General features: G+C 40.9%; 1 protein-coding gene across 4 annotated transcripts in view; it reads right to left on the reverse strand.

Moving 5' to 3' along the window:
• Positions 1-6,508: 6,508 nt before the first annotated feature.
• Positions 6,509-20,010, reverse strand: part of UPF2 (UPF2 regulator of nonsense mediated mRNA decay) — a 138,470-nt gene continuing 124,968 nt past the window's right edge. For all 4 annotated transcript variants that reach the window (XM_075926009.1, XM_075926008.1, XM_075926010.1 and 1 more), the window contains one exon: positions 6,509-7,748. In XM_075926009.1, the coding sequence (XP_075782124.1) occupies positions 7,739-7,748 (10 nt within the window). In that variant the 3' untranslated portion in view covers positions 6,509-7,738. The remainder of the gene's footprint in view (positions 7,749-20,010) is intronic.

Genomic DNA, 20,010 nt, shown 5'->3' on the forward strand with positions numbered 1-20,010 from the left:
TAAAATAAAATAAAGACATCTGAGGGACACGACAGACATACCTTTCTTACAAGTACTGTAACAGAACCAACAATAAATGAACAATAGTAACACCTTCCATTCTTTTTCGTCCTACAACATTTTTTTCATTCATTGCCCTTTGACTCACTTAAGGGAAGGGAAAGAAGGAAAGTTTTGAATGATACTATATTATTCAATTATAGCTGAATCAAATATGTCTTTTTTAAGTCACCACCTTTTCCCCTCTAGCATAGGCTTGATATTTTTAAAGTTCACAATTTAAATATGAGTAAATGTTTTGACATGAATGGGGTTGTTTGGTATCTTCCCAAATAACTTCCTATTTCTAGGTTCAGAACTACCCAAGTCTGGCTAGAAATATATATTTAGCACCAAGTTCTGGGAGGTGACAGTCAAGTGTCATATCTTATCTGAGTCTCTCTTGAAGGATGGAAGAAATTATGTGTGAACAAATTCCTAAGGATGCCAGCTGTTCAAAGGGAAATGCAAGATATGCAGAGATTATTCCTCATCAAGAAGTTTTGGTTTCACATTGTTTTCATTACTCATTCACTTACTCAATGTACATGTTCAGTGTATGGAAGGGTGCGGTGGGGAGACTTGTGTCACTTGGTATGGATACTATGTAGTAAGTAAATCCATCTACCAAGCTTTTTACTTAGCTCTATCTTCTGTGTGACTGTGTAAGCAATTATGTGTAAGGGATTTTGCAGTCCCATGAGACACACATCCTCATTACTAATACCACTCTAGCTGCAACAAATATCCTCTCCTTGTTCCCAGCTTCTGTCTCTTTCTCCGCTGCCCTTCTCTGTGGGAAAAGGAGCACAGCTGCCAGCCCCAGCTCCCCAGCCCTGTACACAGAAGCAGCAGCTCTGTATAAGGACAGTCAGAGGAGCTAGGAGTTCTGCTCCATTCTCTGCTCCTCCATACTGCCACCAGACAATATAGGATGAGGAAAGACTAAAGGGGAGGAGCGTAGGAATCCCAGGCTGAGGGTAGAGCCACATGGGGGAAATCATATGTAGGGTCCCTCCTGCTCCCCTATCGCTAAAAACTTTTGTTTAGTTTAGAATCCTGCAAATCCACAGATATCCGCTTTACATCCCTGTGGGTATTAGGGATGTTAAAATTAGATCAACTAATTCAATAGTCGATGGAATTTCCATTGACTGTTAGATCAGTCAAGAAGGGCACTTCTGCTTTGAAATGTAGCAAAAGTCCGCTCAGCCCAGGCTATTGTGCATTTCAAAGATTGAAACACCACGTGGAGTCTAGGGCCAGCCTGCTAACCCCAGGCTCCATGCAGCGCTTCCACTTTGAAATGTGCAAGAGCCTCAGCAGGGACTTTAGTACATTTCAAAGACTTAAAAGTCCCCCGCTGGCCCCGAGTTCCACATGGTGCTTCTGCTTTCAAAAGCACAAGAGCCCCAGTGGGGACTCTTGTACATTTCAAAGGTGGAACACCACTGCTGCACCTCTGCCCCCTCCCACGGAGCTGGGGGGGAACTGGCTTTTAAGCTGGCTGCCCCCAGCATCCCCTCCTCTTCCACCTACTTGCGGCCTGTTTCTGAAAGCTTTTGCTTATCGGATAGTCACATCCCTAATGGGTATTCGCATCCGCTGGTGTGGGTGCAGATATCTGCTGCTCATTTCTGCAGATACAGATATGGATACAAATTTTTCATGCCTCTACTTCACTTCTTCCCATCTGTCCTTGCACATACCTGCTTGCCACTCCTGCTCCAACCCCTTTCCTTCAAATCCTTTGCTTCTCCATTTGACTTTCACACTGAATCTTTCTCTCCCTTCACATTCATTATTGCTCTGCACGTGAATCAGGCTGCCTGGACACCAGGATGGGGAGCATTGAGACTCGAGGGGAGTACAGCAGCCCTGACAGCTGAGTCCAGCAATTTCATGGAAAGTCCTGCTCTATTCCTGCAGCCATGCGGTACAGTACTGATGGAATTTTCAAAATTTAGAGACTAAATTAACAGGACTCTACTGAGCATATGGGGAGGAGACATTCCTGACACCTATGCAACTCTCCATGCCAAATCTAAAACCCCTGGTTCAAAGTTTGAAGGCACAAACTTCTCACAAATGTTTTGCTCATATTAAAAAAAAAGTTCGTACAATGTATTTTCCCCAACTATATTCTCAGAAATGTCTGAAACTATTTTTTCCTTTAACTTCCCCAAAATATTCAGCCTGAGGTAGATATCGGAAATGGAAAACTCCAGACTGAACGAATGAAAGCTTCACAAAATTATAAGCAGCTATGGATTGTTTGAGTGTAAATGACTGTTTAACCATGCTTAGCTGCTTTATACTGCAGAGCCCACAGAGCGGGTAACCAAGTAACTGCTGAGATTTTCAGTGGTTACATGGTTACTCTAATACATAATTTTTAATATCTCTATAAGCTATTGAAAATAAGAACCTCTTCTTTGGAAATGACAGGCAAGCTAATCCCTAGCACTATCTGTAATTTCTTTATTTTAGCCTTTCTTCATAGCTTTGCACAATCAACCTAACTTTGTTGCTCTTCCTTACTCTAATTTTTCAGTATCTTTGGAGAGTAAGTTGTTAATATTTTACCAACTTGATATATAATTGTAATCAGTACTCTGAGGATTGTGTTCAGTCAATATACAGATCTGAAAAACTGATTAACCTCTCCACAAGGAAATTGAAAAAAAACGACATCCCTCTAACGTAAGTAGAGAGCCCTACAAATTCAGATATCTGCTTTATATCCACATGTATCTGTATCCACGGATATGAATGCAGATATCAGTGGCCAATTTTTCATAGACTGATACAAGTTTTATATCTACAACCCTGCAAATGTGCGGATATCCACTTTATAACTGCGGGTATCCACACCTGCAGAGGCGGCTATCAATGGCTCGTTTTTGCGGATACAGATTCAAATACAAAACATTATATCCATGCAAGGCTCTACAAATAGATTAGGAGGAGGGTTCCCTCTAAGCTGCATGGGCGCACACCAAGAATTTGAGGCCCACTCACCCCCTCGGCAGGGCCGTACAACGGCTGCTCGGCTGCTCCGGGGCAGAGCTGTATGTGGGGTGGCGGCTCTGCACCAGCAGCAGCTGAGCAGCCACCACACGGCTCTGGCCTCAGCTTCAGTCCTTCCCTAGGGCTGGAGCTGCGGCCAGGGTGGGCTGCATGATGGGCGGGTGGCAGCTGCTCTGCCAGCTGGGTCCTTAGCCACCACATGGCAGGTGATGGCTGCTGCTCCTATGGCCAGGGCCAAGCTGCTGTGTGGTGGGTAGCGGCGGGGGCTCTGGAAGCCAGGGACAGAGCTGCCACATTGCAGAGAGAGGCAGCTGCTCCAGTGGATGGGGTTGGGGCCTGAACCACCACACGGTGGGCAGCAGTGGGAACTAGTTGGCCGAGGCCCAAGCCACCACATAACAAGTGGCAGTGGCTGCTCTGGCAGCCAGGACCTGAGCTGCCACATGGGAAGTGGCGACAGCAGCTGTTGGTGGTTTGGGGAGGGTTGAGAGCAGAAAGTGGTTGATGGGTAGGGGCCATAGGCAGGAAGAGGGGGAGCAAGGGCACCATCTTAGGTGGAATGGAGATGGGATCCCAGGGCAGATCACCCCCAGGGAAAATAAAATTCAGTGCCTATGTACTGTACCATCATATTCATACTTTTTACAAGGCTACAATGGATTTTGTGACCTTCTAAAGTAGGTATCCTTTGAAAATTCATAACTTGCTAAATATTTTCCTGGTAAAATATATCTGGCGATATTGTATGTGGTTATACAATTCTTCTGTATCATGTTCGTAAGACATATTCCAAATCTGAGGAAGCAGCCTAGACCAGTGCCTTAGAGACAAAGAAATGACCAGCAGCTCAGCCAGCTGTCTGCATAGTGAAAGAGACTGTGAAAAATTAAGAGTGACTTGCTGTCACTTGAACCCAACTAGTGATGATTCTGACAGAAAAGAAATGCTTTAAGAAGGGACAACACAGGGCACAAATCACCTCGCTCCCCTCATCTCTCTTCATCGCATTAACAAGGTTTGAAAGACAAAAGCAGGGAATTGAACTGGGGGAAACTCCACAGTGAAAGATCCAGCCAGACTGCTGTGAACATATGGCAAGAGAAACTCTGTTGCTTTACATTCAATTAGCTTTGTTAAATAGGTCTTACTTTGTTTTACTTTTTATTTCTTTGTAACCAATTCTGACTTTGCCTCATTACTTGTAAGCACTTAAAAATCTATGTTTCTGTAGTTAATATACTTGTTTTATTGTTTTAACTAAGCCAGTATGTTTGGTTTGAAATGTTTAGGACCCTCCACTTGAGCTAACAGGGGTTGTGCGTATCTTTTTTTTAAATTCATGAACTGACAAACTGTCTATGAGCTCGTACTGTCCTAGAGAGAACTGGGTAAAAAAGGGCACGCGTTTCTGGGGACAGGTCTGGGACTGGGAATTTGCTAGTTTCAATGTAAGTCAGCAGTGCCTGGCTAGAATACTCATATCATTCACCTGGGTGTGATTTTGCAGGAGTGCTTGTTCTTACAACAAGGCCATGTAAAAGGTCTCTTCCCAAGTTGGAGAATTGAGGGGGGACAGCTGTTCAACCATCTAGACTGCACGCTGGTGAACATCACATGCACACAGGACAAATACAACGCTTTATCTCTTCCCAAGTTTGGATGCTCCTAGTAATGGAGAGCTCAGCTCAGTTTTTAGGAGACTATTAGTTTGAATTATATTGGAGCTCACTGATAGCAAACACAAACTGTCCTGTATTCATACTGAAATATGAGCACTGGTGGTTCTCAATCAGTAACATCTGCAGACTCCGATCGGAGATAAAGCAGTCATAAATTCATGAAGCCATAAAGCAGACAAAGTTTTGAGCTTACAGAGAATTCTTCATTAGGTCTGGGAAAAGTGCTCAAGGCGCCAGCACTAAATACAAGATGGAGCAGACCGTTTAGAATAAAGAATTTACAACACATGCTGCAAGGGACTATTCATAGAATCATAGAATACTAGGACTGGAAGGGACATCGAGAGGTCATCGAGTCCAGTCCCCTGCCCTCATGGCAGGACCAAATACTGTCTAGACCATCCCTGATAGACATTTATTCAAGACACTGCAATCATAGTCCATAGGAGGATTAGTGGGTTATAGACTAGACTGTAAGCTCGAAAGCGTGTCTCCTTCACAAACACAAGTTGGTTTAATAAAAGATATTACCTCACACACTTTATATCTCCAATGTCCTGGGACCAACATGACCACAACAACACTGCAAAGGATTAATTACAACATTTAAAATCTCATTACTCTTTGAAGTTAATATCCCCATGCAATTAAAAGGGGAGTTCATGCCTCTCAAGGTCTTTGTTACAAGGTCCCCAGCAGGCTCAGAAAGAAAGCACTTTATCAGTTTGTAACTGGCTCACATTTGGATAATTTTATTTGCAAAACACAAGTTTTTTTTTTTTTTTTTTTTTTTTTATAAAGGAAAGCTTTGATTCTGCAAAATCTGGGTATACCATGGAGGCCAAATAGATATATCAAATGGGCCAGATCTGTCCTGCCAATTGTGTGTGATACATTCTAGTCTAATAGATCTTACCATGAGAATGTTTTTCCTGATACTTTATTATTACTAAAATAATTTCAACTTGATTTTATGAAAAAAGAAAATCACATGAGCTACAAGTTCAGTAAAATTAACTTTGAATGAATGGATCTAACAGTGCAGTGAGTAATCATGCAATAACATAGCTCTAATTCCAACTTTGTTTGGATACTAAAATAGTGGGTTTAGACCAGCATAGTTTCATATCTATCCTGCTTAAGAAGGAGACATTTATTAAAGAAAATGGCCACAGTTATACACACAAAACAGCTTGTACACAGCTAGAGAGTCAAGCCTCTTGGCCTTTGTTCGCCAGGCAATACACCCTGCCCGGAACTCAGCACAGTCAACAGAGACATCTTATAGCAGAATAATATACCAAGCTGGGTGGTTTTCAGGGTGGGTGGGTGCAGGGTCATGAGCCTTGTTAATTATCCCTTTTTTTAGTATTTTTTTCTTACTGAACAATTTACAATTTGTAAATATCCGAACAAGTGTATGTGACGTTAATATTGGTTCACATGATAAAACTCAGTCTGCTCACAGATAGAAAATCTTAGAGGGAACACTGATTAGGAGTGAGGAGAGGACAGAGAGTTTCCAGAGGAAATTCAGGCTGTATGAATGAAGACTGTATCTCATTATCTGTGCTTGATTTAGTTTTTCAGCTTGTTGGGAGCAAGAACCATCTCATGTTTGTACAATGCATATACTCCTTATGACATTTAAATAAATGAAATGGCTAAAAATATTCTCAAGGGCACACAGTACATAACGTATTAGTATGATCATTTCTGATAATCATTCACTTCAAAATGAACTTGAAGAGAGACAGACACTAATTCTAAATTACAACACTTTATTGCAGCATCGGCAAAGGTCAGATTTCTGAAGCTGGTGAAGATCGGGCGGCATTTCTGTGTGAAATGTTACAATTTTACAAGTCTTTTTATTCTACATGCATAAACCAAACCAGTGGTAGAATTTTAGAAGAGCTAGAAAAAAAAGATTTAATTGAGTAGTAGCATACAGAAGTACTCTAACTGAATGTACTACACCTACCTGAAAATGAACAAAAAACCACAACTATACTAATAAATAACAGATTGCCAGAAATGGACCAAGAAACCTCATTTCTACCTAGAAAAAATAAAATAAAAATTCTATTTATTTCCAGACTTTTTCTTCCTCTCTTTTTTAGACACAAAGGCTTATTTACCTGTGAAGGTCAACAAAACATTTGGATTTGCTCCTTGATGTCCTTCTGTCATGCTGACTGGCACATTTTGGTTTTCAATGATACTTACAATGGGCTCAACTATATCCCTGTTCTTAGGCTGGTGTCAGGCTGTTCTATGCAATTTGGGTAAACACTGTGTTAATAAACTTCACATTTTGTTTTTAACCTTAACAGGCAATTTTAACTCCTTGGCTCGGTTCGATTTTCCCCCTCCCATCTATTCCTTTTAAAAAACAAAAGCCTTCCCTCTGTGGAGTATCTGATGTTTGGTAATTGATCATAATTTCATCGTCCTACATATCAGGGTTTGTAATAAGATTTTACTGCTTGCTCTACACTTTTCTACTGCAGACTTGAAGCCCCCAAATGAATATTCTTCTGCCACAGAATGCTCTATTCAGAGATAATATAACTCCCACTGGGTTTAGAACTTTCTTAGTTTTTCCCCCACATTGAGCCATCAAAACCCTTTCCATTCCAGTGTAATCCATCTTATTTTTAATTGCTCTTCGTTGTAACTGAACTGCTCACTGGTCAAGTTAACCATCTCATTTATTTACTTCCATTCTCATGAGAAGATTAACCCTCACACGGTTCCTGTAACAAAATGCTTTTTTTTGTAGGCCATGACTTGGAAGCTTCCACTTGTTCTGTTTTTAGTGGAGGCTGGTGTTTCTTCCCCACGGCTCCAGCCTGTCCCAGGTTTCGATTCTGAACTCTAGACTGACATGCTGAGATGTGTCCACGGCTCTCATTTAATTGCTGGAGGATTCCACTATCCACAACATCAGAGATACAGGACCTAATGAAATGACACTTGCTGCTGGATCAACGTCTCCTAAAGTGGGGAAAAGAAAATAATTATTTTTGAAGGATCAGAACTGTAGGACCTAACGCTGGCCTGAGTCCTTTGTGTCTGGATCTGTTTCATGGCCTCTCCTTCCACATGTAGCCTATATACGTCAAATTAATCTTCATTTCACTTTTCCAAAAACCATGTGTGCCAAAGGAAGGCAAATATACCACCATGCAAACAAACCCCAGGAGACGAATCAGAGACAGTCTCCTTCCTGACCCATCTCCTCCCCAAAAGGGGACACTAAGTTTCCCTTCAAGCACAAAACTGAATGAAACAAGATTACTGAGTCACCAAGCACTACTTGTTGAAATGTAAGTAGATTTTTACTTCACTTACAATAGACTTTGTTTTCATGCATACTTTCCTTCTTGCTGTACAGCATATAACAATGTGGGTAAAGTTTAAACAATCAAATACAGTTGGGCTTTCTAGAGTCAAATACTTAAGTGTTTTGAAAAACTTGCAGTGAGAGGAACTGACACATTAAAATCTTAGGTTATACCTAATATATGAACCTGTTCTATATGGGTAAAATAAGTTTCACAAGAATGTAAATGGAAACAGTACGGGGAGATGTGCTATAAAGGAAGAAGCTGGAATGTACATACCTTTAAATTAACTGAAACAATTACAAAATGCCACAAAATTTTGCAAAAACAGTGCAATCTACTTTTTTAAAAAACCAGTTACTTCCCATCTACTAATGATACAATTTTTGGGTTTTGCTGCATTTGTTCTGATATACAGGAGGCCCCCTGACTTGCAATGCGATTGGTTCCGGGGGAAGCATCACAAGTTGGGGGTGTCATAACTTGAACCCACATTTACGGTAAGTGCTGTGCGCTGTCGTAAATGCAGGCCGAGGATGTAAGTTGGGGGTTTCCAGCCCCTTCTGCACTTACAAAAATGGCTGTAAGTGCCGGGGGTCAGAACTCAGATGGTCGCAAGTCGGGGGCCTCCTGTAGTGACAATTTCCCCTCACGCAAGTTCTCCCACTAATATCACCTGTCCCTATATTTATAATAATTAAAGAGAGAATACACAGTTCGCCCTATTTTTGTATAGTAAGTCACAAATGGGAGAGGCAAGATTAAGACTGCTAGCCCATTGAGCATGTTTACAAATATTTCGGTAACTCAGAAAAGTTTTCTGTTACTAAATTTGTTCCTCCCAAACCTTGCTGAGCTGCTAAACTCCCTTTACTAAGAAAGACTTTCATCAAAAGTTTCCAAATAGAGCCCTTTGTGTTATAAGCATATGATCTGAGGAAGTGCATCTGACCCACAAAAGCTCATCCCCTATTAAACCATCTTGTTAGTCTTTAAAGTGCTACATAGTTTTTCCTTTTGTTTTAGCAAGATCAGACTAACACGGCTACCTCTCTATTACTAAAAAAATTAGTATTTCTTAAAATGGGAAAGGACTACCTGTCTTCTTTAGCCCTTGGCCAAACCACAAAAGAGATGAGCATTATCTTTTGATTAGATGAAACATGGAAATGTTTTTAGGACAAATTATGAGCATCTAAAATAGGATACCAAAATGTAATCCATCCTGTAATATTTTTTGCTGCCTGCAAGTTACTGTGGACTCCTAAGGAGCTTGATGGATTATATAGGGCTCACTTCATCCAACACGTCAATACAACCTCATCTGAGGTAGAACACTATAGCTATTTAAAAGTACAAAGTATATTACAGTTTAGGTCAAGAAGTGAAGAACCCTATACACACTTTAAATGGGGATTTAGCTAGATATAGCTAATACAGCGTGTAATGATCCAAACTGGAATGTGGGCAGGATTCTCAGGATAACACACATTCATGAAAAACACATAGTCTTGATGCATATTGAGTGTAATTACATCAAGGGAATCTGCTGATATCAAACCATAATAGCAAAATTTTGACGACTGGTTAACACACCAGATCATCAAGAAGTTACAGATTTCCACACAAATCCCTTCATCTTCTCCACCAACCCAAAACTCCATGCCCATTTCATTTTCTGAAGTAACCTTTCTTCCTATGTGCCAGGTGCCCTTTTTAGACCTCCAAACACCTTCTTTCAAAACTCACTTTTTGGTGTGGCTTTCCAAGACTAATCTCAGCTTCAGCGTTGTCTATTTCCTCTCTCTTGCCTGACCACATTAAACAAAGAAACAGGAACGACACGAAATAGATACACAATGAGCATGTGATCTCTTTTTTAAACATTACTGTTTCATTAGCAGTTGTCCTTCTCACAGCTTATTTTGCTCCTAGTGGTGTTTTCTTGCTTTATCACCACCTCAATCTGGACTGCATGATCTTAAAGAACCATGTACAACAATGACAAGTAATATGTATATGCATGGAACACAAACAGAGAACGGAGTACTAGCTTAGGAATGTCAAGACCGGGATTCAAGTCTCTGCTTTGCCATAGACTTCCGGTGTGACTTTGGACAAGTCATTTAATGTCTCAGTGCTTTAGTTCCTCATCTGTAAAATAGAAATAATAGGACTTCCTTACCTTAGAGGGGTGCCGAGGATAAATAAATCAATTGTGAGGCCTTTGGATAGCACAGTAGTCTGTGACCATGTAAATACCTCATATTTTTATTCAGATGTGTAATAGCTTATTAAACACAGGATGGAGGAAATTTCAATGATTAACACTTGGAATCAATCTAAACATATTAATAAGTGAAATTGCTGAAAGGCAGTATTTCTCAACACTTTCTTCAAATTATATACTGGGTTTTAATCTATCTTTTTTGACACCAGACAATAAATGAGTTATAAATCTCCATGTACAGTAAGTTTGTTCCCCTGGCATGTCAGTTTTTTCGGAGAGCACATTATGGGTCTAGTATAGAGTGAAGACTGCTCAGATCAGTTTTCGTAGGATGAATAGAGTTAGATGAATTCCACACAAACTTTTTCATGAAAAACTTTTTCCACAGTCACACAGCCCTAGCCTCTCCTGACTTACAGCATCCTAACATAATTAACTAAGAGCAAGAGTTGAAGTTATTTTAATAAATTATTTTACGTGCTCACACTTGCAAACCATATGATACCTTGTAGCAAAACCAAATCACAAAGCCAGCTACTAACCACTGTAATTAAACTGGTAATAGAAGCGAAATGTAGTACTTTCCCGACTGCCATGAAACTGCAAAACTCTGAGCACGTTGTTACATACCACAATTTAACATCCTTTATTTAAAAATGCTTAAACAGATTAATCATATCAATACAAATTTGCTTTTTATTTCCCTTAATACTAACTGTAACCCTGCATTAAGTAAGTGAGAGCCACATGTCTCCCCCATCTCTGGGAACCAAATGAAAGCTTACGCTGCTGTTATAAACAGGTACGAGACATACAGGAATGGGCTCAAGAGCTCTACATCCTCTTATCGCCACTCTGGTTTTGCTCGATTCCCATGAAGCCTGCTGAACAAAGACAGACCTGCAGAATCCAAGAAATGGGGTTCTCTCATCCCTTGCACGTAGCACTTAAAGTACATCTACATACACAGACAAAAAAACCATGGGTGGCCCATGCCAGCCAACTTGGGCTTGACAAACTTCTGGGCTTGTGCTGGAACCCAAACTCTGGAACACGTGTGTACACACACCTTCACACAATTCCCTCCAAGGCAGGAGGGTCTGAGAGCCAGGCAGCCCACACAGCAATGAAACAGTTGAGACAGCTGAAGCCCTGCAAGCCCAAGTCAGAGGGGACATGTCAGTCACAGGCGTTTACTTGCTTTTTATGCATACTCTTAGGAACGAGAGGAATACCACACTGCTCTACTGGGCTTCCTCTGTGCTGGAGAAATTAGAGAGAGGAAGGGAGAAGCATGTGTGCGTGTGAGCAGGAAGATGCATGCTGCACAGAAATGGGAAAGAATCAAAGAGGGAACTGAGAATAGGGCAAGGTTGGAGGGAGCAGGTGAAGATGGCTGATGGCTGCAGTGGAAAGCAGAGTTATTTGAGTTTTGACAACCTAAGGCAGCAGTGTTTGAATGTGAAATGGAAAGGATGCCTAGGAAAATGGAAGATGGGAATAGTACGATCATATTCCTCGAGATAAGAATGTAATGTTGCTAGTCCCTTGCCACTCTCCCTTTTAAGAGGGATTGGCTAATATGGAAGCCAAATAAGGATTTCTGAAGAGGCAGAATCAAAATAAGAATGAAGTCTGTCAAAGACCTGGGCACCATGAAATACCAACATGTAATGCTTATCTAGCCTTGGAAAATTACTAGTCTTAGCACCTGTGTAGATGACCCCCCCCAACAAAAAATAACCTCAGACACGGTGAGCTGTATGAGTTGCCTTTAAAAATGGAGCTAAGAAGAGAAATTGGGATTCAAGATTACCGGCTTTTAAAGTTGAAATAAGAGAGAGAATTCCAAGAACATGGGTCAAAAGGACAGCTGTATGGAGAGTTATACTTGCAGTTTCCTTGCTCAATAGTAAAAATGCAAAATTATCATGTTAGCCAATCTAAATTTTCCCTTGTTAAGCTTGCCTTTATGTCTCAGCATTAATAAAACAGGCTTTATTATGGGATTTTAATGACTATTTGGAGCATAAAAATCCCAACATCCTGTTATTGTCTTTATGCTTCATTTCTCAATTAAATTGGTTACCGGGAGGGGGGGGGAGGGGGGGAGGGGAAATAAGTGATCCCAAAACTGTCATGACAAATGTTTTCACAGAAATCCAGTAGACAATCACAAGAAGTGTTTTCTTACAAAGCATTAGGTATACCACCCCTCAACTGAAGTTTATATTACTCAGACTAATTTATGAGGTTTACTCTTCTGCCAAACAAGCACCCCTTAAAAGCATGCTCTGATGTAAATCAGATAATTATTTCCTCTTTTCAGGATAAACTTCTGAAGGAGCAATTAGTCTTTAAGATACTGCTATTTAAAGGAGAGGTTTGTAAAAGCAAACTAGGTTATATAGTGAATGAAAATTACTATTTTTGTACTCACACATCTTCTTTGTAATCTGTTGCATTTATTAATATATTATTTATATTTTAAATCAAGGGACCAAACTTATGTTGCTTATGTATATTTCCCAGATCTGAAGAGCTCTTGTTTGTTTTCATCAAACAGAAGACAATCCAACAAAATATATTACATCACACATTTTGTGTCTATAATATTCTGGAACCAAAACAGCTACAAGAATGTTACATAATATATAAACAAAACTGTTAAAAAATCTGAATAATTAAACCCTTCTGACTTTATGGCCTTCTTAGATGTAGTTTCCAAGGTATTACATATATTTTTAAAAGGTGATTTACTTGAAACAAGAATCTAAACCTGAGATTTATACCATAATATTTTAGTAGTGGTAAATACACAAAAAAGAAATTCCTGAGAACGTATCAAACTGACAGTTTTAAGGACTCAAGTCCTAGCATTATGCACAGAACCAGTGCAGAACAGGAAGCTGGAATGCAATCTTTCTCCACTTTACTCCATCAATATACCTCAACCTTGATCTGGAAAGACAACATCCTTAGGGAGCTGATGGTAGACTGTCTTTATGTCCAGTAAGTCTTGGGTTTCTACTAAGATTCAAGAAGAATTCCAGGTCAAAATAAGACCAGCAGGTCCTTAGACCTGAAACTAAGCAAGCAGAAAACCCAAGAACAATAATAATAAAATTCCTTTGGTTTATGGTCCAAAAACTTGCAAGATGACTGGAAGTATGATACTGGATAATCAGCAAAGGTTTTGTACTTCTAGCTCCCCATACAAAAAGGAGACTCAGAGGAGTGGCAAGGAACACACATCTTTTATTTTATTTAATTCTACAATTTACAGTGCCCAAACATCACAGCAATAAGTGTAGTATGCGTATCTAGAGAAAAATACAACATGCAAATTAACTAGAGACGAGGTCAGGATTACTTTAGATCTCAGAAGTCATAGTAATACTGCTTAGGAATGACTGAGCTACTGACATGACTAACGACTAGTTCAAATTCATGGTCTATTTTGGTCAAGTTCACGGTCATAGGATTTTAAAAATAATAAATGTCATGATTCAGCTATTTAAATCTGAAATGTCACGATATCATAATTGTAGGGGTCTTAACACAAAAAGGAATTGTCTGGATGGGAGGGGGTAATTGCAAGGTTATTGAAGGAGGGGTTGCAGAACTGTTACCCCTACTTCTGCACTGCTGCTGGTAGAGGTGCTGCCTTCAGAGCTGGGCAGCTGGAGAGCAGTGGCTGCTGGCTGACATGACTGACTAGATTTAAAAAAAAAAAAAACTAGACAATTGTTTTAAAAAAATTAAATTAAAAAATATTAAGTAACGTATGGAAACCGTTTCACCCAGAAAATTCAATTTTCCTCTGAAAAGGAATTGTGCCAAATTTAGAACCTAAAATCTTTTACAACTAAAACAATCTGGTTAAACAAAAGGGTTAAATCCTATTTTTAAGGCTACATCTCAATACAATCAGGCTTGGAACCTAAGCACCAGCTGCCATCTTTTCCCTCATCTCTCCTGACATGGATGGCACTAATCAAACACAGCAAAAAGCACTAGAAATTAAAACTGCAGCTTCTGAGTTAAAGCCATGTCAAGTAGCTGAACTATGTGGTTTGATTCAGAGCTGGAGGAGAGTGAAGCCAGCAAGATGTTGTAAACAATGCTGCTGTCACAAAGACCCTTGTTGCTCCTGCTCCTCTTGATCAAGAAAGGGTTTTCCTACTCTCCTAGCTCTTGCTGCCTCATGGCCAATGGCAAGTGTAGGATGTCTTTCCCCTTTTCATCAAGAAATGGTAGTGAGGGCAACAGGGTGATGGGATGAATGGCCAGGAAAGCAGATATGCAAAGAGATAGCAGCAAGTGCTATGGGCAGAGCCTGGCTAGTATCATGCATGGTTGGCTTTAGCAGGGGTTCATGGTTTCAACTACAACACAGAAAACATCAAATCCAGAATGCAAAATGTGAGTGATGTGTATCTGTGTTCACTCCTTTGCACAAGAAACTGCCCAGCCTCATACTGTTGCTGCTCCCGACCAGGTCACTTTGTGATCATGGCTAAGTCGTGTGCTGCAAGGTAGGCCTGAAAGGAAAACTCTATAAGCTGGATTACTAGTGGGTAGCAGGGTGATGCCTCTATGTGTCCTGATCTCCATCCATCTTCTTGCATTGGAATCAGGGGCACAGTTTCTCTCACCCCATCATTAATTGGGGACAACAGGACCGAAAGGAGCAACTCTCACTGAATCATCACTCCTCTTCCCCCCAGCCTTGGCCTCTCATTGTATCATGCTATTTATTTTTCATTGTCTCATACTGCGATTACACTAGAGCAGTGGTCCCCAACCTTTTGAGGCTGCCAGGCGCCCAGGGGTGGCACTGCGCATGCGCTGCACGCCCGGGGCTCAAGAATGGCTTGGGCCAGCCCTGGTTACTAGGCAGGCGCACATAAATGCCCTGGCGGACCACTGCACTAGAGTTTATTATAGTGCACCCACTGAATTAGGAGAGCATGCCTGTCCCTGCTACCTGGCTATATTCCCTCTTTAGTTTGACCCAGTAACACAACTTACAGGCCCTACTGGTACTTGTACAATTGCAACAGCTAGCAATTAAGACCACAATACATGGGAAACTAATCTCGGCATGTGCTGAGGGTCTGTTCATTTGTTTTTAGCCTGATTAAAATTTCACACCAATAACATTCAGTTAGAAAGGGGATCCTTGTACAACAACCCTCCCCCAATTCCTCGAAGTTATAAGTGCCACAATAAACACTTTTAAAACATTTCAGCAGGATAGCTTGCTTTTTAAGTAGCTTTTTGGCACATTACAAATGTTGAGATTTATATCACTTCTAATAATACAAAAGTATGAGTGAAACACCATACCAATTTCTCCACAACTTGCAGACTGTTTAAAATCCTCACACGAATATTTATTTTAAAAAGTCTCAGACTGTGATTTCAATATAACACATCCATAAATTTACTGGCATGAATCCAACCTGGAAGTTTAAGAACAAAAACCTGCCTTCCTTAAAGCAAACATGCTGCTACTATTAGTGAATATTACAGTCACTAAGCTCTGACTCATTACTGTGTGAAACAAACCCCACAATGTGTTAGCCTGGTCACTAATAGCCACACAGAGAAAAAGAAGAAAGCAGAAAGCAACCCATCACATAAATGGCAAAACAAACATGCTGCTGTACTAACTCACTCTCACATTAGAAAAGCAGTGCTTACTCAAACAGCAAATTCTTAACAGCAAGATTGCAATGCTCTTGCTCACAATGAACAGTACTTTACACCACGAATCCTCTCACTGAAGTCAGGGGGCGACTTGTGGCGTAAGATAGGAGTAAAGGTCATCTCAAAGGGGCACCAAGCGCTAAGGCATTCTTCAATGTTGTGTTCACTATACTGTGGCCCCTTATTTAATATGCTGAAAGTGGGAATGTGCGTCTGTTGGATCACTGTCACTGAACCAGGAAAAAAAATATTAAAGGTGTGTGAGAAGGAAAAGCCACACAGAGGTGCAGAACTTCTACCAGAGCATCTATCTCAAACAGCACCTTGGAGTCCACTCCACTCCCCCGACACTGCCCACTGTTGGCCATGCACACAAGGCCCTGTATTCCTTGGGGAGCACAATGGAACCAGGAGCAGCAGGAGACTGTAGAAGCAGAATTGGCCCCAGGACTCATTCCTATCCCCAGTGACTATCAGAGCACTCCCACCAAGACCCTCCAACTTCCCGAATGTCACTGTGTTCCCTACCCTGTATCTCCAGAGACCCCAATCCAATGAATGTCACTGCACCCATCTCCCCTATTACCAGAGATCCTCCAACCTGAATCTAATGAACCCCCAATCCATTCTCCCAAATGTATTGTTTTAATAATTTGGCTTGTTGCCTCATTTAAAAAACATTAATAGATAAATAAGCCAAAAAAAGGCATGTAAGTATGGAATGAAAATACAGGTAGTCCCTGGGTTACATACAAGATAGGGACTGTAGGTTTGTTCTTAAGTTGAATTTGTATGTAAGTTGGAACTGGTACATATTGTAGGGGAAACTCTAGCCAAACATTTCTCCAGAGCTCAGTTTTATTCTCCCACACCTCACTTCCCTCAGTCCTTTATTCTCAAGCTGAGGTGTCTGCTGAGAAAAGCCGCTCCGCGTCTCCCTGGTCTGCTGGGGGGAAGCAGCTAGTGTGGGGTTGCCTCACTCCGTTTGTAAGTAGGGATCCAATGTAAGTCGGGTCCATGTAACCCAGGGACTGCCTGTATATTATATATTTGGGAGAGTCTGTATCTGTTCAAGAACTCCTCCTAAATGGTAAGAACTGAAATTTTGGTATACAGCTTCCTCTTCTCATAACTTAAAGCAATGTAAAGGTTTGGTTGAACCAGGAAAACAAGATGTGCCTGGAATGGGGTTGCTTCTCATAAAACCATACAGAAGACAGAATCACCAAGCAGGTGAAAGAGACTGACTAGGGGTGCCCCCTGTCCAGGACTGCCCCAACCCTGAGCCTTTCACCACCCAAGCACCCTTTATAGGGATTCAGATTCCTATGGGGACATTAGTGGCTGTTACTCTTCATCAGGGAGCGAGAAGAAACTGCAGTTTACTACATTCCTACCTCTGGCTGAGGAGCACGGGGAGAAAACAAGCTGTGCACTTTGCTCTTTCTCCCTGACAGGGACAGGGAGGGGAAGAGAAAGCAGCCCTGGTATAAATTTAGGGGGGGGGGGAGATCTTCAGCACTTCACCCTCCCTGCTATAAACACACAGAGCCCCTGCCCATAGCGCTCCACCCTCCACATTAACTCCTTCACTCCCTAACCCCTCCTTAAGGGCCTGAGCAATGCCAGGTAAATGTGCTAGTGTCTGTCTCATTCAATCAATCAATACATTTGTGAATTATCTGAATCAAGTGCATGAAAGCTTACTTTGCCTGGTGTAATAAGCCCACAACTTTTTTCAGATCTGTTTAAATATTGCTTATTTATGAAGTGCAATTGACATACAGATAAACATGCAATCAACATGTACAACAGACAAATTTTCCAAACACAGACAAGATTTCTGGCTCTTGTCCCACAGAGCTTACAGACTAAAAGGCATAGTAGCTAAATTACAACATAATATAAACCAGGCGAGTTGTGAAAACCCATTTTATAGCCATTTAAAGCTCTTTACTCTGAAAATCTGGCTCAGCTCACTCTGAGGATACTTACTCCATTGTGAGAGCCTAAAATGATGGCATTTTAGATTATTTTAAAACAGAAGTATTTCATAATGATATTTAGAAGTAGCTGTTAATATGTAAACAACTACAACTTCTGTTAGACTTAAATTGAGTGTCTGTTGGTCTAGCAGCTGCATTTAAAGGAAAATTCCAGTTTTTCTAATACATGTTGTTGAGACAGATATCTGTAGGAAATTAATATATAAATAAGTATTCAAGGGAAGGCCTGCACAGGATATAATAATGCAATGTCTGGGAGTAGTTCAGAAATCTTGTCTATGCTCCATAGCCTTAACCAGTATAGCTATGCCAGCAGAGCCCTCTAGTGGAGATGCAATAAGTCAGCAGATGGAGTTGTTCTGCCAGCATAGCTACCACCTCCCCAGATGGCATTACCGATTTCAACAGAAACACTCTGCAGTTGCATTTACACTAGGGTTGTGTTGGTTGGTGTGTGTGAGAGAGAGAGAAATTTTTTTCTTCATAATCTTATCTGACACGGTTATGACGACAAAACTTTGTAATGTTGTCCAGGTCTGAGTTTGCACCATAGGCTCTGCTGTGTGCCTGTAAGAAGGCTGAACTGAGGTGGGAAGTATTTCTGATCTTAGGTCTGGCCTATACTACTAACTTAGTTTCATGGAAGCCTCTTTATAGTGACATAACGTGTGCATTACTAGGCCCCTTCCACCAATTTACCTCACTGGTTACATTGGTTTAATCATTCCACATTCACAAGAGGGGTAGTGCTTACTTTGACATTCATGGGTCAATTGGGAAGTAGAGTAGATAAGGCATTCTGTAAGTCAGATGAACTGGCCTCCAGCAGCTGCTCCACAATACTCACAGGTTTAGGGTCAGGTGCCTTACGGAACTAATTGCCTGGAGTGCTGGGCTTAAGGGGGCAACAGTGTTGGCATAGTGTTTTTGTTGTTAGTGAGCAAAGGAAAAATAGAATAGTAAAACATATTGATTGACCTGATGGCAAGGAACATACTGATGTGGCTCAGTGAAGTGAAGTACAATAGTGTAATAGCGGACTGAATTTATAGGAAGATTTGCTGACAAGGATGGCTGTATTCAAGTAAGGAACACTACCTGTTTCCAGTCTGCAGACTACTCCACTAGAAAAGGCCTAACAGAACTGTTTATGAATGCTCTGAATGAGAATAAAACAAAGCTTCAGAACTGCAGCAATGATGGCTACAAGAAGGGAAGAGACGTTGTCCAAGCCAGGATCCTTCACTGAATCCAAGAGCTTTCTTCATGCTTTGTGGTAGCCCTTCCTTCAGCCTGGTTATGTAAGATACAGGGTCATCTTCTTTAGATTCAGGGTCTCTCTTCAAGCATTGCAAAGGATATATACATCCTGTTTTCAGCATCAGCTATCAAGTAAAAGATCCTCATGGACAATGCTACAAATCTGACTCTGAAGATACCAAAAGACATGTGCTGGGAAAGCCACATTGGCAACATAAGGACAGTGAGGTTCTAAGTAACTGAGGTTTATAACACCCTGATGGGACTGGTTCAGTCAACTAAAGCCAAAGCCAGGATCTGGCACAAGGTGCAAAGTTGGCAAAGCAGATCACTGACTTCAAATTTCTGGTCTCAATTGTGATTTGGCACAATATCCTGTTTCAAGTAAATGTTATAAGCAAGGCTTTACAAAGTCAGACAAAGGGCATTGTGACTGCTACTACTTTGATGAGAATCTACCTTGATTTAGTTGTAGCCTACAGAGACAACGCAAAGATACCATCACTGCTACCAAAGAAAGGACAGAAAACTTAGGAGTTGAGCTTACCTTCATGGAAACTCATATTCTTTGGAAGGAGAGAGAGTTTGTTTATGAGGATATAGATGAAGTGATAAGGAACTTGGAAGAACAGTTTGAGAGGGAAGTTTTTTGCTCACTCATCGACACTGTTCAAAGGTATACTGAACAAAGGTTTGGACAA

The sequence above is a fragment of the Pelodiscus sinensis genome, chromosome 1 (genome assembly GCF_049634645.1).
Source record: "Pelodiscus sinensis isolate JC-2024 chromosome 1, ASM4963464v1, whole genome shotgun sequence".
Classification (NCBI taxonomy): domain Eukaryota; kingdom Metazoa; phylum Chordata; order Testudines; family Trionychidae; genus Pelodiscus; species Pelodiscus sinensis.